A 21968-nucleotide genomic window follows, 5' to 3' on the forward strand; every position below is an offset into this window, starting at 1 on the left:
TACCTTTAAAAGCCAATCACTGCTGGGAATGGTGATGACACTCATCCAGCGCCTGCAACTACAGTATGTCATGATGTTGAATATTTTGTAAATCGCCAGCTAATATATAACTATAACATAACACATAAATGTAGAAGGACAGGACTTTTAGTTTTTCTAGAAAATTATACTGGTTTCATGTCACTGAAATATTGATTTCCTATTCCTGTAAAACAGTCTATTAAATGTCAACTAGATATCTCACTTAAAAATAAAAAAAACTAAACAACTAACGTTTTGTCTGATTGATAAGTTTCTGACCAAATGTATTTTTATGGTTTTCCAATTTTGAAATGATCCCTAAATTTAAAAAGATAAATATAAATTTTCCTGAATTTGAAAATGTACATGGCTTGAGAGAGGGTTTTTTATTTTTTCAGGGTATGAAAGTGGTTTCAGGTTCGTGTGCAGGCGGAAGCAACAACCAAAAACAATCAACGCGTTTGCCCTAATTTGCCTATGATGTCATCTTTTTCCTCAGCCTCACCTGTGATTGGCTCACTGGCACAGCATCTGCTCAGTCTCATGGCTAGTGCTTCCAGCTCTAGGTGGAGGCCTATCTGAGGCTCTCTGAATCATGGCTGGTTGTCCTGACAACCCCCTGTAATGTCGATTCCTTGTCGGAGAGCAATATGGCTGATCTGTGACAGCAAGAGTCTTCTTCATGTGTCTCATCAGGATGTGGCCTTTGTGATGCTTTTCAAATAAATCACATTTTCTAAATCTAAATCTGATCTTGCAATTTCAATATAGAACACAACAAATACGGGTAAATGTCTGAAACTTGCAGTTTTTGTAACAATCATGGCACTTGTTCCAATAGCAAGATCAGATTAAACTCTGCCAACAGAGATAAGAACCACAAATACCAATGTGAATTTAGTTCAGAAGTGCTGCGCAAACATTTTAATGCAGACAAGAGATGTTCTGCTCTGACTGCTGACAGCAGACACGAAGGATTACTGCACGGTGAGACACACACAGTTAATACAGAAAAGTGTCACAAGTCTCCTGGATCTGACACAACGCAAGTGAACTGTAGCATGACAAAGAATTGAAAACAACCAGTTTAGGATAATGTCAAATATTATTATTTCACATCCAAGTTTTATTCAAGTGTCTTTTTCTTCTATTTATAAAATCTCACATGTTTAGCTAATTCATTCTATACGTATGACTTCTCTCCATGTGACTGTAATTATGACTAGTTGGTGTTTGGAGGGGCTGCCGGCATTTGGATGACAGACTCAGGACAAGGATACGTTGTGTGTGTTGTTGTCATGTCCTTTAGAAGTACCGAACTCAAACCTGTTCTGTCATTGTGAGTTGCCATAGATAAGAAAGCACAACATATTGGAATAAATAACCACCACTACTGGTTTTTGTGCGTCAAACTGTATCAACAGTTACATATATAAGTAGATGTGCAACGTGTCCTTAATTTCACAATCCGCTAAATATGTCATATTTACCTATGAACTCAGCCAAGTGACCACTAAGGCAGATCATGTCCCAAAGCCTGGATGTAAAAGCTTGGAGGGTGGAGCGTGATTTACAAGTATCCACAGGCTGCTGTCAGTGATCAACGTTTATGTAATGAATCCTATAAATATCCTCAGAGGCAGACTACATCTCTGTGGTGACATTTTGTAATGAGCCGTGTCTGCAATGTCTTAGTGTTTTGGGCACGGTCGGGAAAATTGATTTGTAAAAGAATCTATATAACCTACACACCTGTAAAACCCAATATATCCTGTCTAATGTTTACATCAATAACATTGTTAAGAAGCTTCATTTAAAAAAAATAGCTGTCTCCAATCCTTGTTATTTACAACCAATAACTCAACTGAAATGTTACTTTTTTATACCACTTTAGTGCTAAAACCGAAGAGCTGGTGATGCTCGCCAAGGCTTACAAAGGAGTTTAAGAGTTTGGATTCCACCGGTCGACCGTCAGGAAGACTGCGTACCCTCTCCAGGAGTGGTTGACCAAATGAGACACACTCCGGCCAAGGCCGGTAATCGTCTGGGAGGCCACAGGGTAACGTCTTGGAAACTAAAGGCCTCTCTTGCAGTGGATAACATTAATAAACATGAGCCACCTGAGGAAAACACTGAACAATGGTGTGCATGGCAGAGTAGCAAGGAAAACAGCATTACTGCCCATCTGCAGTTTGCACAAGGTCATGTGGATAATCCAGAAGGCTATTCAAAGATTGTTCTAGTGTCTGGTAACAATTATATCATTTATCTTGCACAGTATACTTTAAATATATCTGGGTTTTTAGTTTTCTCATTTTATGGCTTCAAAGCCTTTTAATCCACTTCATCTATTTACTCAGTTTACTCTAACTCAGCAAAGCTATCGACAAAAACATCATGCAGTTCTTTAATTTCCAGTATGAACGTTTCCATCACTGCTTTAGTGTAGCAGCATTTCATGGTGATCCTTTTCAAGATCAGTCCAACAAGAATATATCCTTCAGCGAAATGGTGGGACGAAATCTGAGACGATCGTTACTTTGGTGTAGGATCAAATAATCACTGCACTGGTCAATCACTACTGTATAAACCACATCAAATTATGGTTCAGATGATCATATTATGGCAGTGCTCACTGGGCCTTGGGAGCAGAGGAAGAGGGAAGCTTCAGAGAGACATTCAAGCCTCCCAGGAAATGATGATACATGAGAGGAGATGAAGTGAATCCCGCAGAACTGAAGTTCGCTTTCTACTCGGCATCAATAAAATCTCGCCTCTCACCTGTGCCTGAAAATGCAGCTTGTGATATCAATTTGTATATATTTTTTTCTTTTCTTTCTTGCATGTACAGCGATGTACAGCATTTCTCTGGAAGTGTGATGTCTGTAGATAAAGCAGAATAGAGAGGGATAGTGTGGACAGTGTATTCAATGCTCCTCATTTAACCACATCAGATTAACTTCTGTCAGTCCTCTGCTGGTAGCTTTGCATCTGAAAGATTATGGGTTATGCACAGCTACATGCACAAACAGGAGGAACTATTTTTTGCATGTGTTAACCCCAAAGGAATATAATTGAGGTTAGTAGGCCGCCTGATTATGGGAAATATATCAATAGGTTAACCGACAGGGCCCTGCAAGAGCTCGTGCAGCGATGTAAGTGCTGTCAACTGAGTGCAGTAATTACAGATTAGGGCGCGGTTTAATGTTGTCTACTTAACACCTTGGCTCATTTGCCAAGATTCTTAATGTAGCCTATATTACATGCTTCAACCTGCTTACACGAAGAGGATGCTAAAGTGAACACGCACACGTGACTGCACACATGCTGCTTGCAAAGCACACCCTTCACACATTGCCACCCTCGTGGATATTCCCAAACCACACAGAAATCACGTTCACTTCACCTTTGCTGACATTTTGGTGTTGGATAACCGCGCTGCTCACTTTAACTCTGATCACTTGTGTGGCCTCAATCAAGCCCTGTGTCAATATTAATCAGTGCATGGCGTCCTCGTGCAGCAGCACCTATCAGCTCTCAGAGGGCAACACAAAAGTCCTGTCCATGACAACACTGGTTTGAACAAGCCCCTCCCTCTGACAGCTGGTTTATTGTGTGCTGTGCCTGTGAAGCGGACTGGTTTCCCTTTGCTTGGATAGTTCAATAACTAATCTCAATGCAGCCAGCAGCATGTAGCTTTGATGAATGAGGAGGGCAGGCCCCATGGAAAGTTGCACTCTGCCTGTCAGTGTTGGGTCAGGTAACTGGTCGGCTACCTCGTTAATTCACGAGGATTCAAATGAGGATTCAAATGTCAAATAAGAAATATGATGGATGGTTTTTCGTGATTTTTTAAAAGGATGGATTTTCACCAAACTGTGTCTGTGTGGGTTTACTCTTAGTGGTTTAAATAAAACACCTTTCTTTTCAGTTATTACATTTTAAATGCACTTTGTTTCATTCATACTCTGCAGAGTCACATTTGTAACTTAATTTACCTAATTTAACTTTGAATATTTGCGATGTTTAATCAGCTTTTGTGTCAGAATTGTAATCAAATGACTTATATCAAAGGTCACCATGGTATGTTTGCAATTATTCTTCCCATGATTGCAAATGACATTTTGGTCATTTTATCGTTGTCCCACAATAATGAAATTAAGAATTATAAGCTGGCAACTACAGATTTGTTCTCCATCCTTCATTTATCCATCCGTCACAATCCCAACACCCAATTTTGATTAAGCTCACCGGGGACAATGAATGTCAACAAAGCTATGCTAATTTGCTCGAGGAGGAGACCACATCCGCTACCTCCATTTCAGTGTATGAAGTGTATACTACAGAATCTGCAACCCTGAAAACCATTTAAGGGATAAGGCGTCTAATAAAGCAAAAATAAACCCAGTCATTTAAATCATTTTTTATTATGACTGGACAAATGATGCATCAGTCAAAAATCTGAACTCTGTCACAGAACTTGTGATAAAATGTAAAGACAAAAAGACACAAATGGATTGTTGAGCTATCAACCTGTCCCTCAGGGAACAGTTACTTACAACAACATCACACAGTAGATCTGAGCAGGACTCGCGGCAGAACAAACGGTGGTTGGCCCTGATGTTACTGTTCACAGGGCACGCGAGCAGCCGCCTCCCTCTGTCATATGTAGGCTAATGAACAGCAGGCTCGTGCTCTTGATGGAGGAGCCTTTTGGGCCACGAGAACCATGTGTACTCACCACTTTCTGCTTGGACACACACAAACAATAGGACACGTCTGGAGTGCTTGGGGCCCAAACCCCGAGGAAAGGCAGATGGTGCCCAGAGATCGAGGACCGCACCCCTATTAACATAAGAAAAGAGAAGGACAGAAGCGGGAGGAACAGGTACCCTCTCTCCTATTTGTCCCTTCTATAGAGATTAGAGAGTGGGTGACTCATTTACCCAGCAGAGTCTGTGGTACTGATTTGGAGCCTCATTAGGAGCATGATGTCTGCTCAATATCATGCATGAGTTTTTTTTTATCTACATTGAATAAAAAATGCAGAGCGTCTTATTCATATTCCAGAGTTTCACATCATCTTTTATTTAGACATTTTTCATTTTAGCTTGTGCATATTAGCTTCCAAGAATAACTGTCTTGACTCAATATTACCATCTTAGTACCACATTACGGATGAAGACGAAAATATTTGAGGATTTATAAACTCTGATTTGATGTATGTGGTTTTATGATGTTACATTTGATTCATTTTTTAGGGAATAAGAGACTGGCTCTTTTTTTAAACAGTAACATCAATTAAACATTAAATCTGTAAAACTGAATAAACATAATGGGTTTTCAGGTCACAAAAAGAAATCAGGGTCACAGTTAAAGCTGCTTGAGCACTTTATTCTCATTATTAGTTGGAAGAAACAGAATTTTTAGAAGCCAAGAATATGTTGCAGCAACTACAAAATAACCCAAAGTGAACTTCTGTGACCTGCTGAAGCTATTTCTTGGTTAACATGATTTCTCCTGATCATTTGTAGGAAGTATCAGTAGAGACACTGCTTAAAAAATACCTTACAAATTCCATTGGCTTTTCAAAACAGGATTCCTTGAGGCCTGGTAGTGTTTTTCTTTCTTTTCACTGTAGGCAACTTTAACTAAATACATAAACACTCCTGTTGCCACAGCTGCAGATGTCTAGTGCTGAAGCCTCTGTGAGGCTGACTGCTGATTCAACTCATAAATCATACCAACCACAACGTGAGAATTCAAAACTTACTTATCGGTGTAGCCAAAGTGCAAAACTTTGAGGTTCAATTTACTGCAATGCCCTTTTCAAACCTCCATGATCACTATACTGTACAGAAAAGACAGGAAGAGAGGGGAGTGGGTGCTGCTAATGTGGATTTCTGTAGTTGCACAATTTGCCATGCTGCACATCTAATTGTTAAACCCGTATTTTGTCTCCACCTAGTGGTTAATTGCAGAACGGCTAGTATATTCATTAAACCATGCTGATATTGAGCATGTTCAGCACAGTATGTCTTTACACAATTACAAGGAAATATGTAATGTAGTATATACTGAGAAAAAAAGTAAAACAAATTATGAAGTACAGGGAGATGTTGGACCGGGTCTTCCCCTGCCCTGAGATATACTATGAGGAATAAGTGTAGGCTGTTTATTGGGTATAAAGTGTTGTATGTTGATGATGTGTACTTCCAGAGACTCTACATAATTAAACTGCATATAAAAGACTCTACACTTTTGAGTATTCTGATATCTTAATCTAAATTACTATTATATTAAGCTGTTAGAAGGCTAATTTTTAACATGGGACTAATCAAATAGCGTTTGCCATTCGTTCTCTTTCATTTCACTATAAAATCATGAAAAACAAATATAGCATTTTACAAGAAAACATAAAATTGTACAAGCAGTAAGTTTGCAAAAAGCATATATGGGTCTACAATGCTATCCATACATTCATTCCTCATCACCACCAGATTATATTGATATTACAAAAACAATCCAGTGAGATGTGGAGCAAAGTTAAAATAAAAGCCTTTAGTGATCTAGACAGTCTGCAGGCTGCAGCGGCATTGACCAATGTGCTACCCCAGCACCGCTGTGCATCATCAACCTGAGGCCCAAAAGTTGACCTTTCTCAAACCCTGTCAGCAGCTGCACTGTTGTGGTGAACGACCACAATCATGTGGAGATGGAAATGACAAGAAACTGCTAGTTCAGCACAATTCCTCTCAGTTTACATCCAGAGGTTTAATTTCAGGCTTACTCAAGACACTGGTCATGGAAACAATAATAGGGTGAACAAGCCTACCTTGTTGATTGTGGCCTAGAAGTCGACTGTGAAGGTGTCATCAAAACCAAGTGTAGATGTGAGTCATAGCTGTGATGTTGCAGCAAACAAAAGAACCAAAAATGCCTGTAAAACTAACACAGAGCAACATACAACATGTGGCAATGATTTTATGAGCAACCTTAAAATTACAATGAGTTGAAGATGGAGGGCACTTCTCCATCTGTGCAGAAAATGTAAAAAGATTAATGTAATTTGGATCAATTTGCCTCCTTAATCTACCAACAGTCTGCTATCATTCTGTTTCATTATGGCTGCTGTTCAAAATACACTGTGAAGTAAAAGTCTGTAGCTGACAGTTGTTGTGAAAACATCGCTCCAAACGTTCTTCTTTGTTAAATAGTAAAAATAATGAAATTAACTATAATAATAATGAAAAAAAGTTTCTAATCAGTATATATAGTCTAATTAAAACATCTACAGGCTATTTGGAAACGCTTAAGATGGATAAAAGGCTTGCAGTAGTTTGTCATTAGCTAATGAGTTACTCTGTAATGAAAACACAAATGTTATATTTAAAGTTATTACAATTAAAGCAATGACTGCACAGCAGCACCAGACAGACATTACCAATAAATCGACTACCACAAATGCTGATTTCTACAACTGCAGTTAAGTCGTTTACTAAAGGGAATAATAAATATCACAGTCGTCAGCTTAAAAAGTCTGACATTAGAATCTATTAATGAACATCCCACTACACATTTAATCTGATTTAAAAGGCTTATTCGTCGATAAGTGTGATCTGTTGAGCAGCCTGAGGATCTCTGAGGCTCATTATCATATTCCCTGTGAGCACCTTGCAGGCACCAGTCAGAGATCTCCGCCCAGTCCGTCTTGGGCAGCACTCGGAGCCCGGATGCGCCGCCATGCCGACACTATCAGCGAGTGGAATAATTTATTCACCAAGCTGCCCGACGCTGGGCTGCTAGGAGTTCACTGAACAAGTCCGCAAGACAGTTTGGAGGGCAGAGGAGCCTTTTGTCGCGGACGGACATACCCGCGCAGTGTTTACGCGCGTGTTGGCGCTGCTAGCTAGCTACGCTAACGTTAGCTCGAGTGGAGCCAGTGCGGGGTAACGTTAGTGACAGTCCGGCCGGAGGCGGGGAGCGCTGCGAGGGGAGACTGTTATTTTGATGGGACTGCGCTGAGTGTACGCGAAGAGGTGGCCATCTGGTAGATAGTAGCACTGTCATAAAGGCGACTACGGGGCTCCAGACTGCAACATATCGAGGTGGGTACTTCTCTGTTTGTTTAATAGCGCTTTTCAGCGGGAGTGGAGCTGAACGTTTACTCGACGTTGCAGTGTTTGGCCCGCGATAGAGAAGCTAGGAGCTAGCCTGCTAGCTAGGTAACTGTGCAACACAGGGGCTCCCAAACTTTTCAGGTCGCTAAACCTTGAGGAGACGCGCTTTACAAGTCAGACCATCCGCCTGATGATGGGCTTCTGTAGTAAAGACAGACATTTGTTTTTCAAATGGCTTTCAAAAGGTTGTCTCATACATCCCGTCCTGTAAATTAATAGTTCACTTCAAATGCTATTTATTGATTAGGTGCATCTTGGAGGTGTGTCCCAGGACTTAACCTTAAGTTGTGAAATCTCAGAAATAGATCATCTTGGCTGTTTTATGGTGTGGTTTATGTGATAGACTTTGCTTTGAGGTTTGAAGTGTAGAGTAGTAGGGCTGCATTTAATTTGAAGTAACACTGTTCATACTAATATTTATATTGTTCAGTAGGTTATGTCAGCCTTTTAATATGACTTTTTGTGTCTTTCACATCTAGAGGGATTTCCATGTTTGCATCAGATCTGCACACCAAACAAGATGTCCGTCGATGAGGATACTGTAAAAACTGGCAGCCCACAAGCCAGCTCAACTTCATCTCTGCACCTTTCAGATTGTACTGGAGGTTACAGCAGTATATCTGTAATGGTTGAGGGTACTTCGCCCACCCATGACTTTGCAGCTGCTTGTCCCGTCCCGGGGACAGCAACCTCACCCAAACACACCAGCGCAACTGACACGCTAACCCACACAGATAAAACTGGACAGGGAACCAGAGGGAACGAGAACAATATCAATCGCAGGAACAGCTTTCAACATTCAAAACAGCAGCAACAAACAAAGCTAACAAAGCGCCGCAACACAGCAAATTCTAATTTCAAGCATCCAACATATGGCAAGAGGAGAAGGAGGGCCAACTCTGAAAGTGACTCCGTCCTGCCTACCAACTTCCTCCTGGGTGGGAATATTTTTGACCCACTGAATCTCAACAGCCTGCTGGATGAGGATGTCAACAGAGCACTGAATGCAGAGACACCCAAATCCTCCCCACTGCCAGCGAAGAGTCGAGACCCTGTAGAGATTCTCATCCCCAGAGATATCACCGATCCACTGAACCTGAACAGTGGGATAGCAGACAGCAGCTTTTTGGTGTCCCCCTACAAGAGTGGTGGCAGGAAGAGACACCGCAATAGACACCATGGAGGAGGTGGAGGGGGTGTCAGTGGGATTTCAACCACACAGATCAACCTTTCAGAATCAGGAAAAAGTGATGTTAAAATGGACTCAACATTGCCTGCGAGTGTGTTAACCTCATGTTCTGCACTTGATGTCTCCAAAGAGTCTGACAGTTTCTCCAGTGTCACAGGGGATTCCCATGAGCACATAGCTGACAGCTCAGCCAGCTGCAAGGAGGAGATGACATCTGTATCCATGGAGGATTCCACTTCCTCCATATCAGCGGGACCAAACCATCACACAAGCAGACGCAAGCGTAGGCGTAACTCTGGCAAAATGGAGACCCCTGTCACGCATTCTACCCCAATTGGAAAGTCAGGATCTGGAGATAGAAGTTGTGGTACAGGGGCGCAGAGACAATCCCAGTCCTTTCACACACCCAGGACTGGTCCCAAAACAGGCCCAGGAGCGAGCCGCCAGCACCAGCATCCCCACAACCAGGTGAAGGAGCAACAGAAAAAGAAATTCCAGTATGGAAATTACAACAAGTATTATGGCTACCGCAACCCAGGTGCCTGCGAAGACCCACGGGTGCGTGTGCTCCGTCCAGAATGGTTTGAGGGTAAAGAGGTTCTGGATTTGGGTTGCAACGCAGGCCACCTGACACTCTACATTGCCAAAATGCTAAGACCTGCTCGCATATTGGGCCTGGATATCGACAGTGGCCTGGTACATGCAGCCCGTAAGAACATCAGACATTATCTGTCTGAGCTGCAGACCCAAGAGGCCAGGCGTGCAAAGTGTGGGAGAGAGAGCACTAAACAGGAGGAGAGAAATGGAAATGAAAGTCACATGGGCACAGAAGAGAAGCACAATGAAGCCAAAAGCCGGGATGAAAATGGGAAACCAGTCAAAGGAGAAAGTGGCCCTGCAGAGGCTGTAAATGACAATAACTGTCACACAGATGAGGTAGAGACCCACAGGCAGGACAGTAAAGAGGAAATGGAGCAGGAGGATTGTGAGTCACCCCCTGGTGATTACTCTGTGAGCTGCTCTTTTCCTGTGTCCCTACAGATCTCCAGGGGACCCATTGCTGCACCCCCACTAACAGAAACCTCCACTGGGCGGCCAGGGGAGTTCCCCTCAAATGTGTCCTTCATTAAGGTAAGATAGCAATCTCTGTGCACTTTTGGTACAAGCACGAGGTTGCTATGTAATTGTATTGTGTGACCCATTAAGAAAAAAGGCTGCATATTAAGGGAAACACTGGGGGTTCTGACTGATTTCACCAAAGGAGTGGGCAGAATTTGTGCACCCACTAATGAAGATGATAATTGTCTTGCCTCTAAATTAGGGGTGGCTTTGTCGCAGCACAGTCACTTCCATTATAGCATGCACCCTGCACCATTCAGCTTATCTGTATAACATGCATACGATAATAACTTACCAGGGAAATTAATTTCAGGCACAGCTAACATTGTAACTGGATAGAACCAACTTAAATGAGCAGTTTATTGATTTATGTGTTTTACTTTCAGTATACTTTAGTGAAATAAAATGTAAAAAAAATGAATTATATCTAAAACAAGGTTTTTGGCAACATCTTTTATAGCTACATCCTCTAACAAGCAAGCATCTGCACCATTTGTATTGTTTGTGTTGCTTCATTTCATTTATAGATAATTAGGCTCAAACTGTGAGTATGATAAGAATCACCACTAGAATTTTATGTACTTTGTACACTTGATGTGTACAACATCTTGAGTTTACAGTGACACTAAACTAAGTCGTTTCCACTAATTATTTAAAGAAAGAATTACTTATAGTTAATGGGGAATTTACCAACTTTTGTAATAGTAGTTAAAGGTTTCTCATTAGTGGTTTTATTATTCTAGTTTCTGTCTACATCTCTTCCCTGGCTTTGTGCGTTGCAGACTTTGTGTAGGCTGCGACATGAATTGGTTAGATGTAGAAACTAGTGTTTCTGAATGACACCGACAACTGCCTCCTACCCTGGTATGAGCATTAGAGATAATAGGAGTGCAGCACAGAGTTTACACAATACCACATGTATTTGAGAAAGAAATGTAAGGCTACTTATTTAAGCTGCGCTATTCACTTGACAAACCAACCCAGGTATCAGGTTTAAGTGTTGAAAATTGTAAGGGAGCATATTAAATGTATTATAGCAGGTGTCCGTATTGCAAAATCTTATCAGTTCCTAAATTACAAAATAGCTTGGGAAAATATTGACTCTCTCTTACCAATGTTGCATGTGTGATAGACCAAACAACCTAATGCCAATAACACCTGTGCTTTTCCTTATGCAACATTTCAAAATAATCATGTTTGCTAAAGTCTGTTCTCACATAGATTCTATTTAAAGGGTGATCTGGATCAAATAACACTCCCTTCTGTTAAGAACATCTGTGAATGTAGCTTGGGTCAAATTAAATCAAGTCACTTTTATTTATATAGCAGTTCACTGGGACTCTCTTTCCTTTTCAGTTATTTGCATGTAATGTTGGTAATAATGGGACAATAGAAACCTATTTGAAGCACTCATTGCTCCTTCTGTGTATGTCAAGTTATGAAGAGAACAGAAGCGTCCTGCAGTGGAGTCAGATAGTTTAATGCGGGGATGGAGTACTTGGTTTGATCTAACACTGAAATGACAGCGCAGAGAAGAACAAATTTCAAATTTGACTGCTGGGATGGGATGATTACTTTACAGAGACCATAGCTGAAACTGAATGGAAAATGTCCTCAGCATGGGCAGCTGAGAGAATAATTGTTCATAGAGTGACTTCTTGATTGAGCTTTTATTTAACTTTTTCTTTTTTCATTTCTGTCAATCCACCATGTAAATCATCAAATCTCTTTCTGCGTTTCTACACCATTTGTAAGTCAAATAGTTTCACAGAGCAGCAGTAAAATTTGGTTGGTGTCCTCAGTAGCTGCTGTATTTGTGAGTGTTACATCAGCCTGCAGTGGCCGCTTGTCTAAGATTCAAATAATCACATATTATATATCACAAAAAATGTTGTTTAGTATGACTTTTTTATGTAATATTATGGGATGCCTTTTGTGTGGCCTCTCAGTGTTTTCACCTCCACCCTCTTTATCAACAGTATGGTTTCTTATGAAACTGACCTAAAACTTTCCTGATATGCAAGTGAAACTATGAAATTTAGTTCAGTGGATCAACCAGTGCATCTGCTGTCCAAATGACCTGACAGTAAATATAACACCTTCATGAATGCCATTCAAAGAAGATTTTCCATTCCCAGATTTTTCAGCTGCAGCTATCATGTTTATATATTTACCAAAACCATTTGTCCTGTCATACTCATACTTTTCCCACCACTTCCCTTCTCCTTTAGGCCAATTATGTTCTGGAGAATGACAATCTTCTGCTGACTCAGCGGCCTGAGTACGACGTGATCCTATGCCTGAGTGTTACCAAATGGGTTCACCTGAACTGGGGAGACAGTGGCCTCAAGCGTCTCTTCAAGAGAGTCTACAGACATCTCCGTCCTGGAGGCATGTTTATCCTGGAACCACAGCCCTGGGAATCCTACGTGAGGAGGAAGAAGCTGACTGTAAGAAACTGAAGCGGATTTTAAAGTTGATTGGTTTTTGAATTCTAATGAATAAATATATATGTGTTTTCTTTCTTATCTGACAGGACAATATTAGTAGGAACTTTAACAGCATTCACCTCAAACCTGACCAGTTTTCATCGTACCTTACAACTGAGGTGGGATTCACCAGTTTTGAATACCTTGGATCTCCCAAGTGTTCAGTTAGAGGTAATTCATTAATTTGTTAGTATAACTTTATGCTCTACTTGTTATTCACCTTTGTACCTTCATGCCATGTTCAATGTTTTTTTCCCAGGTTTTCAGAGGGCAATCTACTTATTTCACAAATGACCGCTCCTGCCTTGTAGATCTTTGAATGTGAGTAGCCTAAAACCACGATAAATACACACAAGCCAACCAGCTGCCCTGGAGTGCGAGGAGTCTGATTCAAGTTTCTCCAGCTTCTCAACGACTGAAGTAGAAATCCAGGAGACTGGGACCAGAAGTGGAATTAATTCCAGAAAGAGGGGATATGTAGAGAAGAGGCACCTGTGGGACTTTTCTGTGATTACAAAGTATGGAGTGAACTGAAGTAGGACTCCACAATGTAAAACCCGGAGAACATCATAGTGTGGTCAGACTGTGGAAGAGTTGCTCCTTTGATTGAGTTCTCTGGACTGTTCTAGAGTTAGTGATGCTCCAGTCTGATGAACGGCCAGGCCTGTTTCAATATCCTTGGTCATATGTTTTTGCTTTTCTAACTTCCGTGCCACCACATCACCATACGTTAAGACATATTAGTGTTGGGGGTAAGAGAGACTTTTCCTGTTGGCTACTGTTGTCACTTTAAATGACAATTGCTGTGTATTCACCAAATTAGCTACAAAACTGCAGTATAACACTGGATTACAAAGCCATTAAACAGATCACACACTGACTTGATGTCTTTTAAAAAGGACAAAATGTAAAAAAATGTTTTGGCCTAAAAATAGTAATTTAGTGATATTTGCATCATGTTTGAATCATTGAAACTTGATGCATCAGGAATATTAATGGTGATTTTTTTTTTTTTTTTTTTTGAACAGCCAAACTATGAGCCATAGAAACGACGTATGACTAAAAACTAATGCATTTGTCTCAGCTCCTAATCCTAATATGTTGGTTTTGTCTTTACTTTTGCAAAATGGGCCTAAGAGTTGAATGAACTCCAGTCTGTTACAGAGCTATCAAAATGTACCACTCCACCTTTAGAAACAGATTATTTGTAAAGCTCCCAAATTGCACAAGCCTGAGTCGTTATGAAATGAAAAGTGCTGTGTGTGACAAAGACAATGATGCAGGATGAAAAAAGGTGCACTCAAAGCAGCAAACATCCAGTAACACGCTGAATGTTAACCCAGTCCCTGTTGTCAGAGAGTTAAAGGAGCTGTATTAGGGTAATGATGGGCTAGTTGGTAATTCAGTGACTATAGTAAAACTGTTGATGAATGGCGAGACAGTCATTGAATATTAATTTCCATCAGCTTACATAAGAACTCAGTATGGCATCTTAAGTTTGGGTCGATTTGAGTGTAAACCCTTCAGGAAGCAGGAAGCCCTGTCATGTGTTCTCTGTCCTTTCTGATGCTACATCCGAATGGTAGGGGGCACATTTGAGCTGTGATGACACCCAGGTGTCGGCTCAGCTCAAGATAATTCAGCCAGCAACCATCTGGACTATTTGGAGATCTGTAGCATGCAGTCATTTTTCTTTTTTCCATTCCTAAATGACACTTAAGCCATAGCCCTCCCTGTTCCTCGTGAAGTGCTGACTGAGAATCTAACTGAGTGTCATATTTAAGGCAGAAGCCTATTATTGCTACAGCATCTACAGTGCTTTATAAATCTGAAACATGCATTGTTTTTTTATCGTCTGATCATCACTGCTGGACAGGCATTAATGCAAACAGCGTCAGAATTACTAAAAAGTACTAGGGAGCTTTTTTTCAGCTCTTGAGTTAAACTCAGCTTCTGTGAGGCTGAATGAAAACCTACATTTGTAGAAAATGGGTTGTTTACTAAAATGACTGGAATATATCCATGAGTTGTTTTTTTTTTAACATTTGAAATATTAATATGCTGTTTGTATTGCTGCCAAAATACTGAATGGGTCTTTTGCTCTTGAATTTGATAAATAGATCTTAGTCTTTGGCCTCATAAAGACAATTCTTACTTACAGGTTCTTGTGATTGTATCGTTGGTGTGCGCTGCACATCACTCATCTACAAGCTGTCGTTGTAAGCAGCTGAGACAGAAAATCCTCTTTTTGACTGGTTCGATCAACATTTGGCACAGTACCGTAAGAAAAAGATGGATGACATGTTTCTATTTTAGTAATCGATCAATGTAAATGCGTTTGCTGTTTTTCTTTTACTGTTGTCCATTTTAAGTTCATAACTGCATTAGTTGTTTTCTAGTGGAATTTTTTCTTTGTTTGTTTTTGTTTTTCAAATGTTTGCTGCCAATTTGTGAGTCACACGTTTTTGTCCAGAAATGGATCACTAATCTAGCTCTGTAACAGCAAATGAATATGTACACTGCAAAAGCAAAGATGTGTTTGCTTTGTTCTGTCCTGGCAGGCACATGGATTGTTAGATTAGCTCTTTATTTTTTTTATAAACTCTTTGAAAGGAGTGTTGGTGTTAATGAATTGTTTGACTTCATTTGACATGTTATAGACATTTTAATATTCCTCAGAATAGAGAGAAATAATACTTTTTCCATCAAACTTTTTATAAAAGTTGGGGAACACTTAAATATATATAAAATGAAGCTTCAGGTAACATTTTAAATTGAAAGTTAATTGGCCTCATCAGACACAGGGCACCAAATTACACCTTTTACCTAAGCTAAGACAATCGGATTCTCAGGCTTAGATCAGCCCACTGCTGTAATGTCAAGGGCATTTTGCTTTTTGAATTATTAATGTAACATTTTCCTCGTTGCAGGTCATATAATTATTTTATTTTTTTAAAGAAACAAAGCTAAGATTGCACCTGGCGGCCTGATTTAAGAGTCGAGGTATCCATGCTAAAGCATTTCTTCGCTGGAGATGTGAATTCACATGTTGTCATAAAGTTTGTACTCCCTTTGAGGCTTTCCAGAAGTTGTGCACAAGACATTACATTACAAAAGTAGAGTGAGTAGAGCTACAGCACCCATTTCTCAACAGGGCTTAATGCCACTGATAAACGTCACTCTTTCAAAACTCATGATGCTCAGATGTTGCTCTCAGGTTGTTGCAGTGTACAATACTGTAATATTTATATTTCCTCTTCAAAACTGTACATTTTACTCAGCAAAACAGTAGTGCAATGAAAGTTTTAGCTTCTAGATTTTCACTTTGCAAGCAAGATAAGTAAATGTAACAACCTTTGTGTGAAAGCACATTATTTAACAACATTACGCAGATCATTTAGTAATCCTGCCTTATGTGTGGAAAGTACAGCTCACTCTCAACACTATGCTGACATTTCTGAATAGCTCACTCTTGCTATACTCTAAACTTAGCTAACTTTTTAATAATACTGCAGTTTCCAGCCGTAGCTTATGTTTAAAACCAGTAGCTACAACCTGATTAGATGTGAGCCGCATTATCAAGAAAATATTTAGAAATACATAGAGTAAATGAATGGGCATATTTCACGTCGTGCTGCATTCCAGCTTCTCACGATTTAGAACATAAAAATACAAAATAAAATTTCTGAAACTGTAATGAAATAGTCAAAACGCGATTCAATAAACATGTAAATCTCAGTGACACAACTGTCTGAACTCAAGGGGTGTATGATCTCAAATGGCCCAAAAATTCTTCATGTTGACTTTGCACTGATATGATTGGATGGAATTAAACTAGTAAATGTTTGCAGTTAATGTTTGACATGTACTTTATCTTTCATAGAATCAGTTTTCTGGAAAAAAAAACTGTTGGAATAAAATATCCCCTCTGTCAGGGAAACTCTGAATTCCCATGTCTCTCAACAACAACTTACATCTGAATGTTTCCTTGTGTTTAACATTTAATTGATTAAAAGTTGTTCCAGATTCGGTGCTTCGGTATTTGCTTGTACAGTACCTTTGAAGGTATGGATTATTCTTTTTGTATATATATATATATATATATATATATATATATATATATATATATATATATATATACAGTGAAGGTAAAACTTCACTGTCAGACAAGTCACCTGCTTTAAAAGAAATTGTAAGTTAAAAGGAAATCCTTCATCTTCAGCTGGAAACAGGTTCAAGTTGATTAAAACCAGTGGAAGCGGAGCCCTGTGGCGTATCGTGTTCGCTGCTGTGCAAGGGAAAAAGTTGTTTCACGTGGTTTATGTCTCCTTGTAAAAGTATAAAGACTCACCGATCAAAGTTTGTTTGAAACAAGGAGCGGCCACAAAGGACATAACCAGTACATTATAATAAAATACAATACCATTCCACTGATAGTGTTTACTGCAGAGCTGTTTAGTGGATCGCTTACAGGTGTTAGTTATGTTGTGTTGCATAGTGACCACATACAGTTTTCATCCTTTTTTTACACTTATCTACTTGTTGAATTACTCCATCTTCAAAAAAGCTAAGGGAACACTTAAATCACACAGTGAGTCTTGATGAACACATCATTCAAGTTGAAAATCGTAAAGTAATCCTAATGTTCTTTGTAATTTGTTGAGAGCATAATGAAATAAAAACAGTGGAAATCCAAATCATCAGTCCGTGAAGGGCTGTATTCAAAATCACACTGAAAATCAAAGTGAAAGGTTATCAGCACTAACAGGTTATTTCACTCCCAGATGTTGCTTTGGACAAAGCTGTGTGCTAAATGAATGTTAATTTAGTTAGTTGTTAATTTAGGCCCTTCGCTGTAATACTCTTGGAGGTAAACTGTTGCATCCAAAAGATTTCTCCTTAATATAACCCTACTTCAGCCAGTTCACTTCAGCGGACATGCTTTACAGTACAACCCCCTTTCTCTGCAGAGCTCCATCAATAAAATGTTTATTACATTCGATTATGTTATGGTACCTAATGGACCATAAGAGCATTAGCAAAAAGATTTGCTATTTTGATTCCATACACCCAACATTTAATGTCTATACTTTATAGATTACTTTAAATGAAAATCAAGCAGCACTCCACGCCTGGACAATACAATTGCTCTAGTGGTAGCAGCATCCTGAGCTGTACAGGGTCTGGAGAAGCCACACATAGAGTATTTACTGTGTGCTGAGAGGTGATGAAGAGAAAGCACAAACTTGGGCATCTAAACTTTTAACTTTTATTTTATTCTGAAAATAAATAAATAAATGTATTCCGCTCCAGACAGGTGATAGTATAGTGACAGCATCCCTCCTGCTGTAACTCACTGTTTAGTGTCAGATGCATAAAGACCAACAGCCTCACATAAGCAGGTTTGTGGGCTTTTACCCCTTTGTAGTTTGTTCACACAGCACCGTATGAATAGTACAACGATTGAATTCAGGTGACAATGCCGGGCACAATACAGTGGTTCATGTTTACCAATAGCATCCATGCCCTTAACACCTACAAGCCCAGGCCAGTCATCAGCCATCTTCAGGTCCTAATTCTGTTCATGAATCATACAGTTGGTTCGTTACCTGGTGTCTATAATTTCCAGTTTATTATGACAGGTTTATTGTTGGTGAGTAAATTTATTGTCAGCTGACGGTTATGATGGTTCCCCCCAAAAAAGAAAATAATAGAGTCATGAAGCCAGCAAAGACATTAAACCCTATAACTGGAGAGAGGCAGACAATATGACAATGATTTTGCTTTGCAGTCGTGACTGGTGGATTGTGACGTCGTCGGTCTGTTCCAGACAATGTTGTCCAGACACACAGAATAGAGAGGTAACATAAACACAGACAAGAGACATCACACATCATTCACAAACGCTCTATTCCATCACAGCTATTTGGGTCAGTCACTTGACCAGTATTGTCTCCTGTCAGTGCTGCACCAAGCGAGATCATGCCAGACTGCTTTCCATGCTGTTATTTCCCTAAGGTCAAGCCAAGTGGGCAAAGGGCTGCACACAGAAGTGGTAACATATTATTTTAGATGTTTTTCAGTTAATAGGGGTGGATGATTGACCTAAGCAAACGGCAAAAAACAAACCTTAGTACATTCCTTTTCATGCATTTATTGGCAGCACTGCATTTCAGAAAACATAACTAACTCTTCACAAAGGATTCTAAAATGTGAGGTACAGGACACGGCTGCGTGTTCAAGCAACCATATGAGCAACACGATTGCAGCCGCACACCTACTATCTCTAAATAAGAAGTCTAACTACATAGTTGGTCAATGTCAAAAGCACTCATTGTTGGATTCCACAGCGTCTTAGGGGTCCAAGAGGCACTGACTGACTGTCAAAATGGTTGATCTAGAGGGATATTGAGTCAGGTACCAGGATCCCAGCTCCCTGTAGGGAAGATGTCAACCATCATGCTGTGACATCACTCGAATACAGGTGCTAAGACCGCATAGCACAGCACCTGGAAATGAGTGCAGCACACCTTATGTTAATATTCAAATTCAAAATCATTTCTTTTTTACGTTCTTAAGAATACATATTCTACACTTTTATATTATTGTCTTTGTAATTAAAGTACAGGTCATGTCTGCAGGCCTACCTGTATTTTCGTGGACAACCGTGATGACCAATGATGTACTCCTGAGCATAACAGAACCGTCTGCAGAGTCCTCTATACCCACATGTCCAGTACTGCATTTCTGGATCATTGCCTGATGATAATTATATAATAATAAGACTTGTATTCACGTAATCCTGATCATTACTTACTTACTTGTGGACTTTTCCATAAGTGATGTGTAATGTAATTTACTTTAATTGCAATTAATAATTTAACCCTCAAAAAAGAAGCAGAGGAAACAGCAGAAGTTAAATAATAGAAACTATTTAAGGAGACTATAAAGTTATTTTTCAGAATGATGTTGTACTTCTCCTTAGAGTAAACACAAATAGCATTTACATATAATTGTTGCCTTCATTTTATTTCACACAGCAAAAGATAAGGTGTATACATTTCTTACCCTCCCCAACTGCCAGCATCAGGAGAAGGACAAGGAGAACCAAACTCAGGCCCTTCATGTTTGGGTACCAGCAAGCTTTCAGACACTGTCGACACGCTGATGCTGCATTTATACAGCATTTCAACCGCGGGGGAGGAGTCCATCGTGCTCTGTCCACATCACAATAACAAAGTGTCGCTGAATGATGGGAGTCTGAGGGCTGAAGGTCAGGGCTATCAGCTTACTCAGCTTAGTCAACAGCTGCAACTTCTTAAATGTTTTAGATTGTTGTTACACCTTACACAAGGAACCATACTGTAATTCTTTATGCTCAACATGCAAAACAAAACTATTCAGCCTGCTTGCTCATTCAGAGATGCAAATTCTCTGAACTGTTCTCCAGCACTAGACATCCAAATGAAAAAGGGACTGTTCCTTTGGTATTGTACTTACATACACCCCTGGTCAGAGGAGTAAATATAGACCATAAATGTCTCCTTGAGAAGAACAAGCCCTCCAAAACTTCTAACAACAGGTGAAGTACTAACTAATCTGTTTATTTTAGACAATGCTGTCTGTCCTGCTGTGTTTTCAGTGCTGCCCTCTGTTCGTTCACTGCACTGGCCACATGTAGTAGTTCATGTGTTATTGCTGATGCTGTGAAACTACAATCAACTGCACAAAACACACTGCTCCAGCAACACAGGAGAGCACATTTACAAAACACTGACAATACATGGCACCAACGCATAGGCGTACTTGTATAGCGTGCCCCCTAGTGCTTATTTCTCCATCTGTGATCTATCGGTTTGAAGAATGCTTTTCATACAAATCCTTACGTCACCATTGGTCTGAGAAGCAAACAGAAACAGCTGAGCATCATGACAAGCATATCAATGTTGTAGCTTTCAGCATCAGAATGAATATACATATATATATATATATATGTGTGTGTGTGTGTGTGTGTGGGTGTATTAAAACTCCTCCTAACATCGAAAGTCTTCTCAACACTCTTTACAATGTAAAGTTTAAGGCCTTACCGAATACAATTATGTGAACTTTGTCGAAATTAATTTGAAACAAGGCTCCATAAAGTCCAAAATTGTGACAGCTGGAGCCATCATTTAGTCATAAATGAATCAAGAATACTGTAGTTAGTCATATCATATTATCTTATAATTTATGCATTCTCATTTTCCAATAAATTATGATATTCATTATTTATTTCTATCTTCCATTAGAATTTCATATCCACTTTAAAAACTGCAAAAACTACTTGTTCCATTCATTTTCCCTGCTCATAACATTTTCTGTCACTCTGCTGTAATATTTCTAATGAATGACTCGTAGGCTCTCAAATACAATAAAAAAAATATTATTGAAATTGTTAATAGACATGCAGTGGCAATATGTGAGTATAATAAGTAATTTGGGGCTTAATATTGGGAATACACAGACCCTTCTCATTGTTAATAAATGGTTTATTGTGTAACTTTATTGAACAAATTATATTAAACATAGTAGAATATATAAAATTGTGTAAAGAGGTGCAAAGTTCTTAAGAACTATTTTCTAAATAATCAGTTGTGTTTTGGATTAACCATAATAAACTTGTTAAAATTGGCGTTACCTTTAGCAGCTGCTGTTTTTTCTAAACACTAAATCTCAGTGCTATTTGACCCCAATTTATTAATTATTAGAAAATCTTTGTGGTCTTATGTTTTGCCTTTGAAAGTTTGTCAAACAATGCACATTCTTCAAATCATTAAAGTTTAAATCAAATAAAACATCAGATTGATTTCTTACTGCAGCAGCCTACTTGTAATTGCACAGGAGAACAGAAGGTGGCGATAGATTTTTTAACTATCAGCTTTTTAACACAGCGAAGAAAACACCTGCGCCTGCGCATTTCGTACAGCTGCA

The 21968-nt window shown here is 39.5% G+C and overlaps 1 protein-coding gene across 2 annotated transcripts; it reads left to right on the top strand.

Annotated features, from left to right (window-relative positions):
* Positions 1 to 7748: 7748 nt before the first annotated feature.
* Positions 7749 to 16945, top strand: mepce (methylphosphate capping enzyme). Of its 2 annotated transcripts, XM_026372158.1 has the most exons (6): positions 7749 to 8129; positions 8681 to 10326; positions 10432 to 10521; positions 12741 to 12959; positions 13046 to 13169; positions 13258 to 16945. In XM_026372158.1, exons 2-6 carry the CDS (start codon positions 8722 to 8724, stop codon positions 13290 to 13292), a joined length of 2073 nt encoding a protein of 690 aa, XP_026227943.1. In that variant the 5' UTR covers positions 7749 to 8129; positions 8681 to 8721; the 3' UTR covers positions 13293 to 16945. The 2 variants fall into 2 exon arrangements, with proteins under 2 accessions (XP_026227943.1, XP_026227942.1); XM_026372157.1 differs by having other exon boundaries at positions 8681 to 10521.
* Positions 16946 to 21968: the final 5023 nt, after the last annotated feature.

Source organism: Anabas testudineus, chromosome 14, assembly GCF_900324465.2.
Source record: "Anabas testudineus chromosome 14, fAnaTes1.2, whole genome shotgun sequence".
NCBI lineage: Eukaryota > Metazoa > Chordata > Actinopteri > Anabantiformes > Anabantidae > Anabas > Anabas testudineus.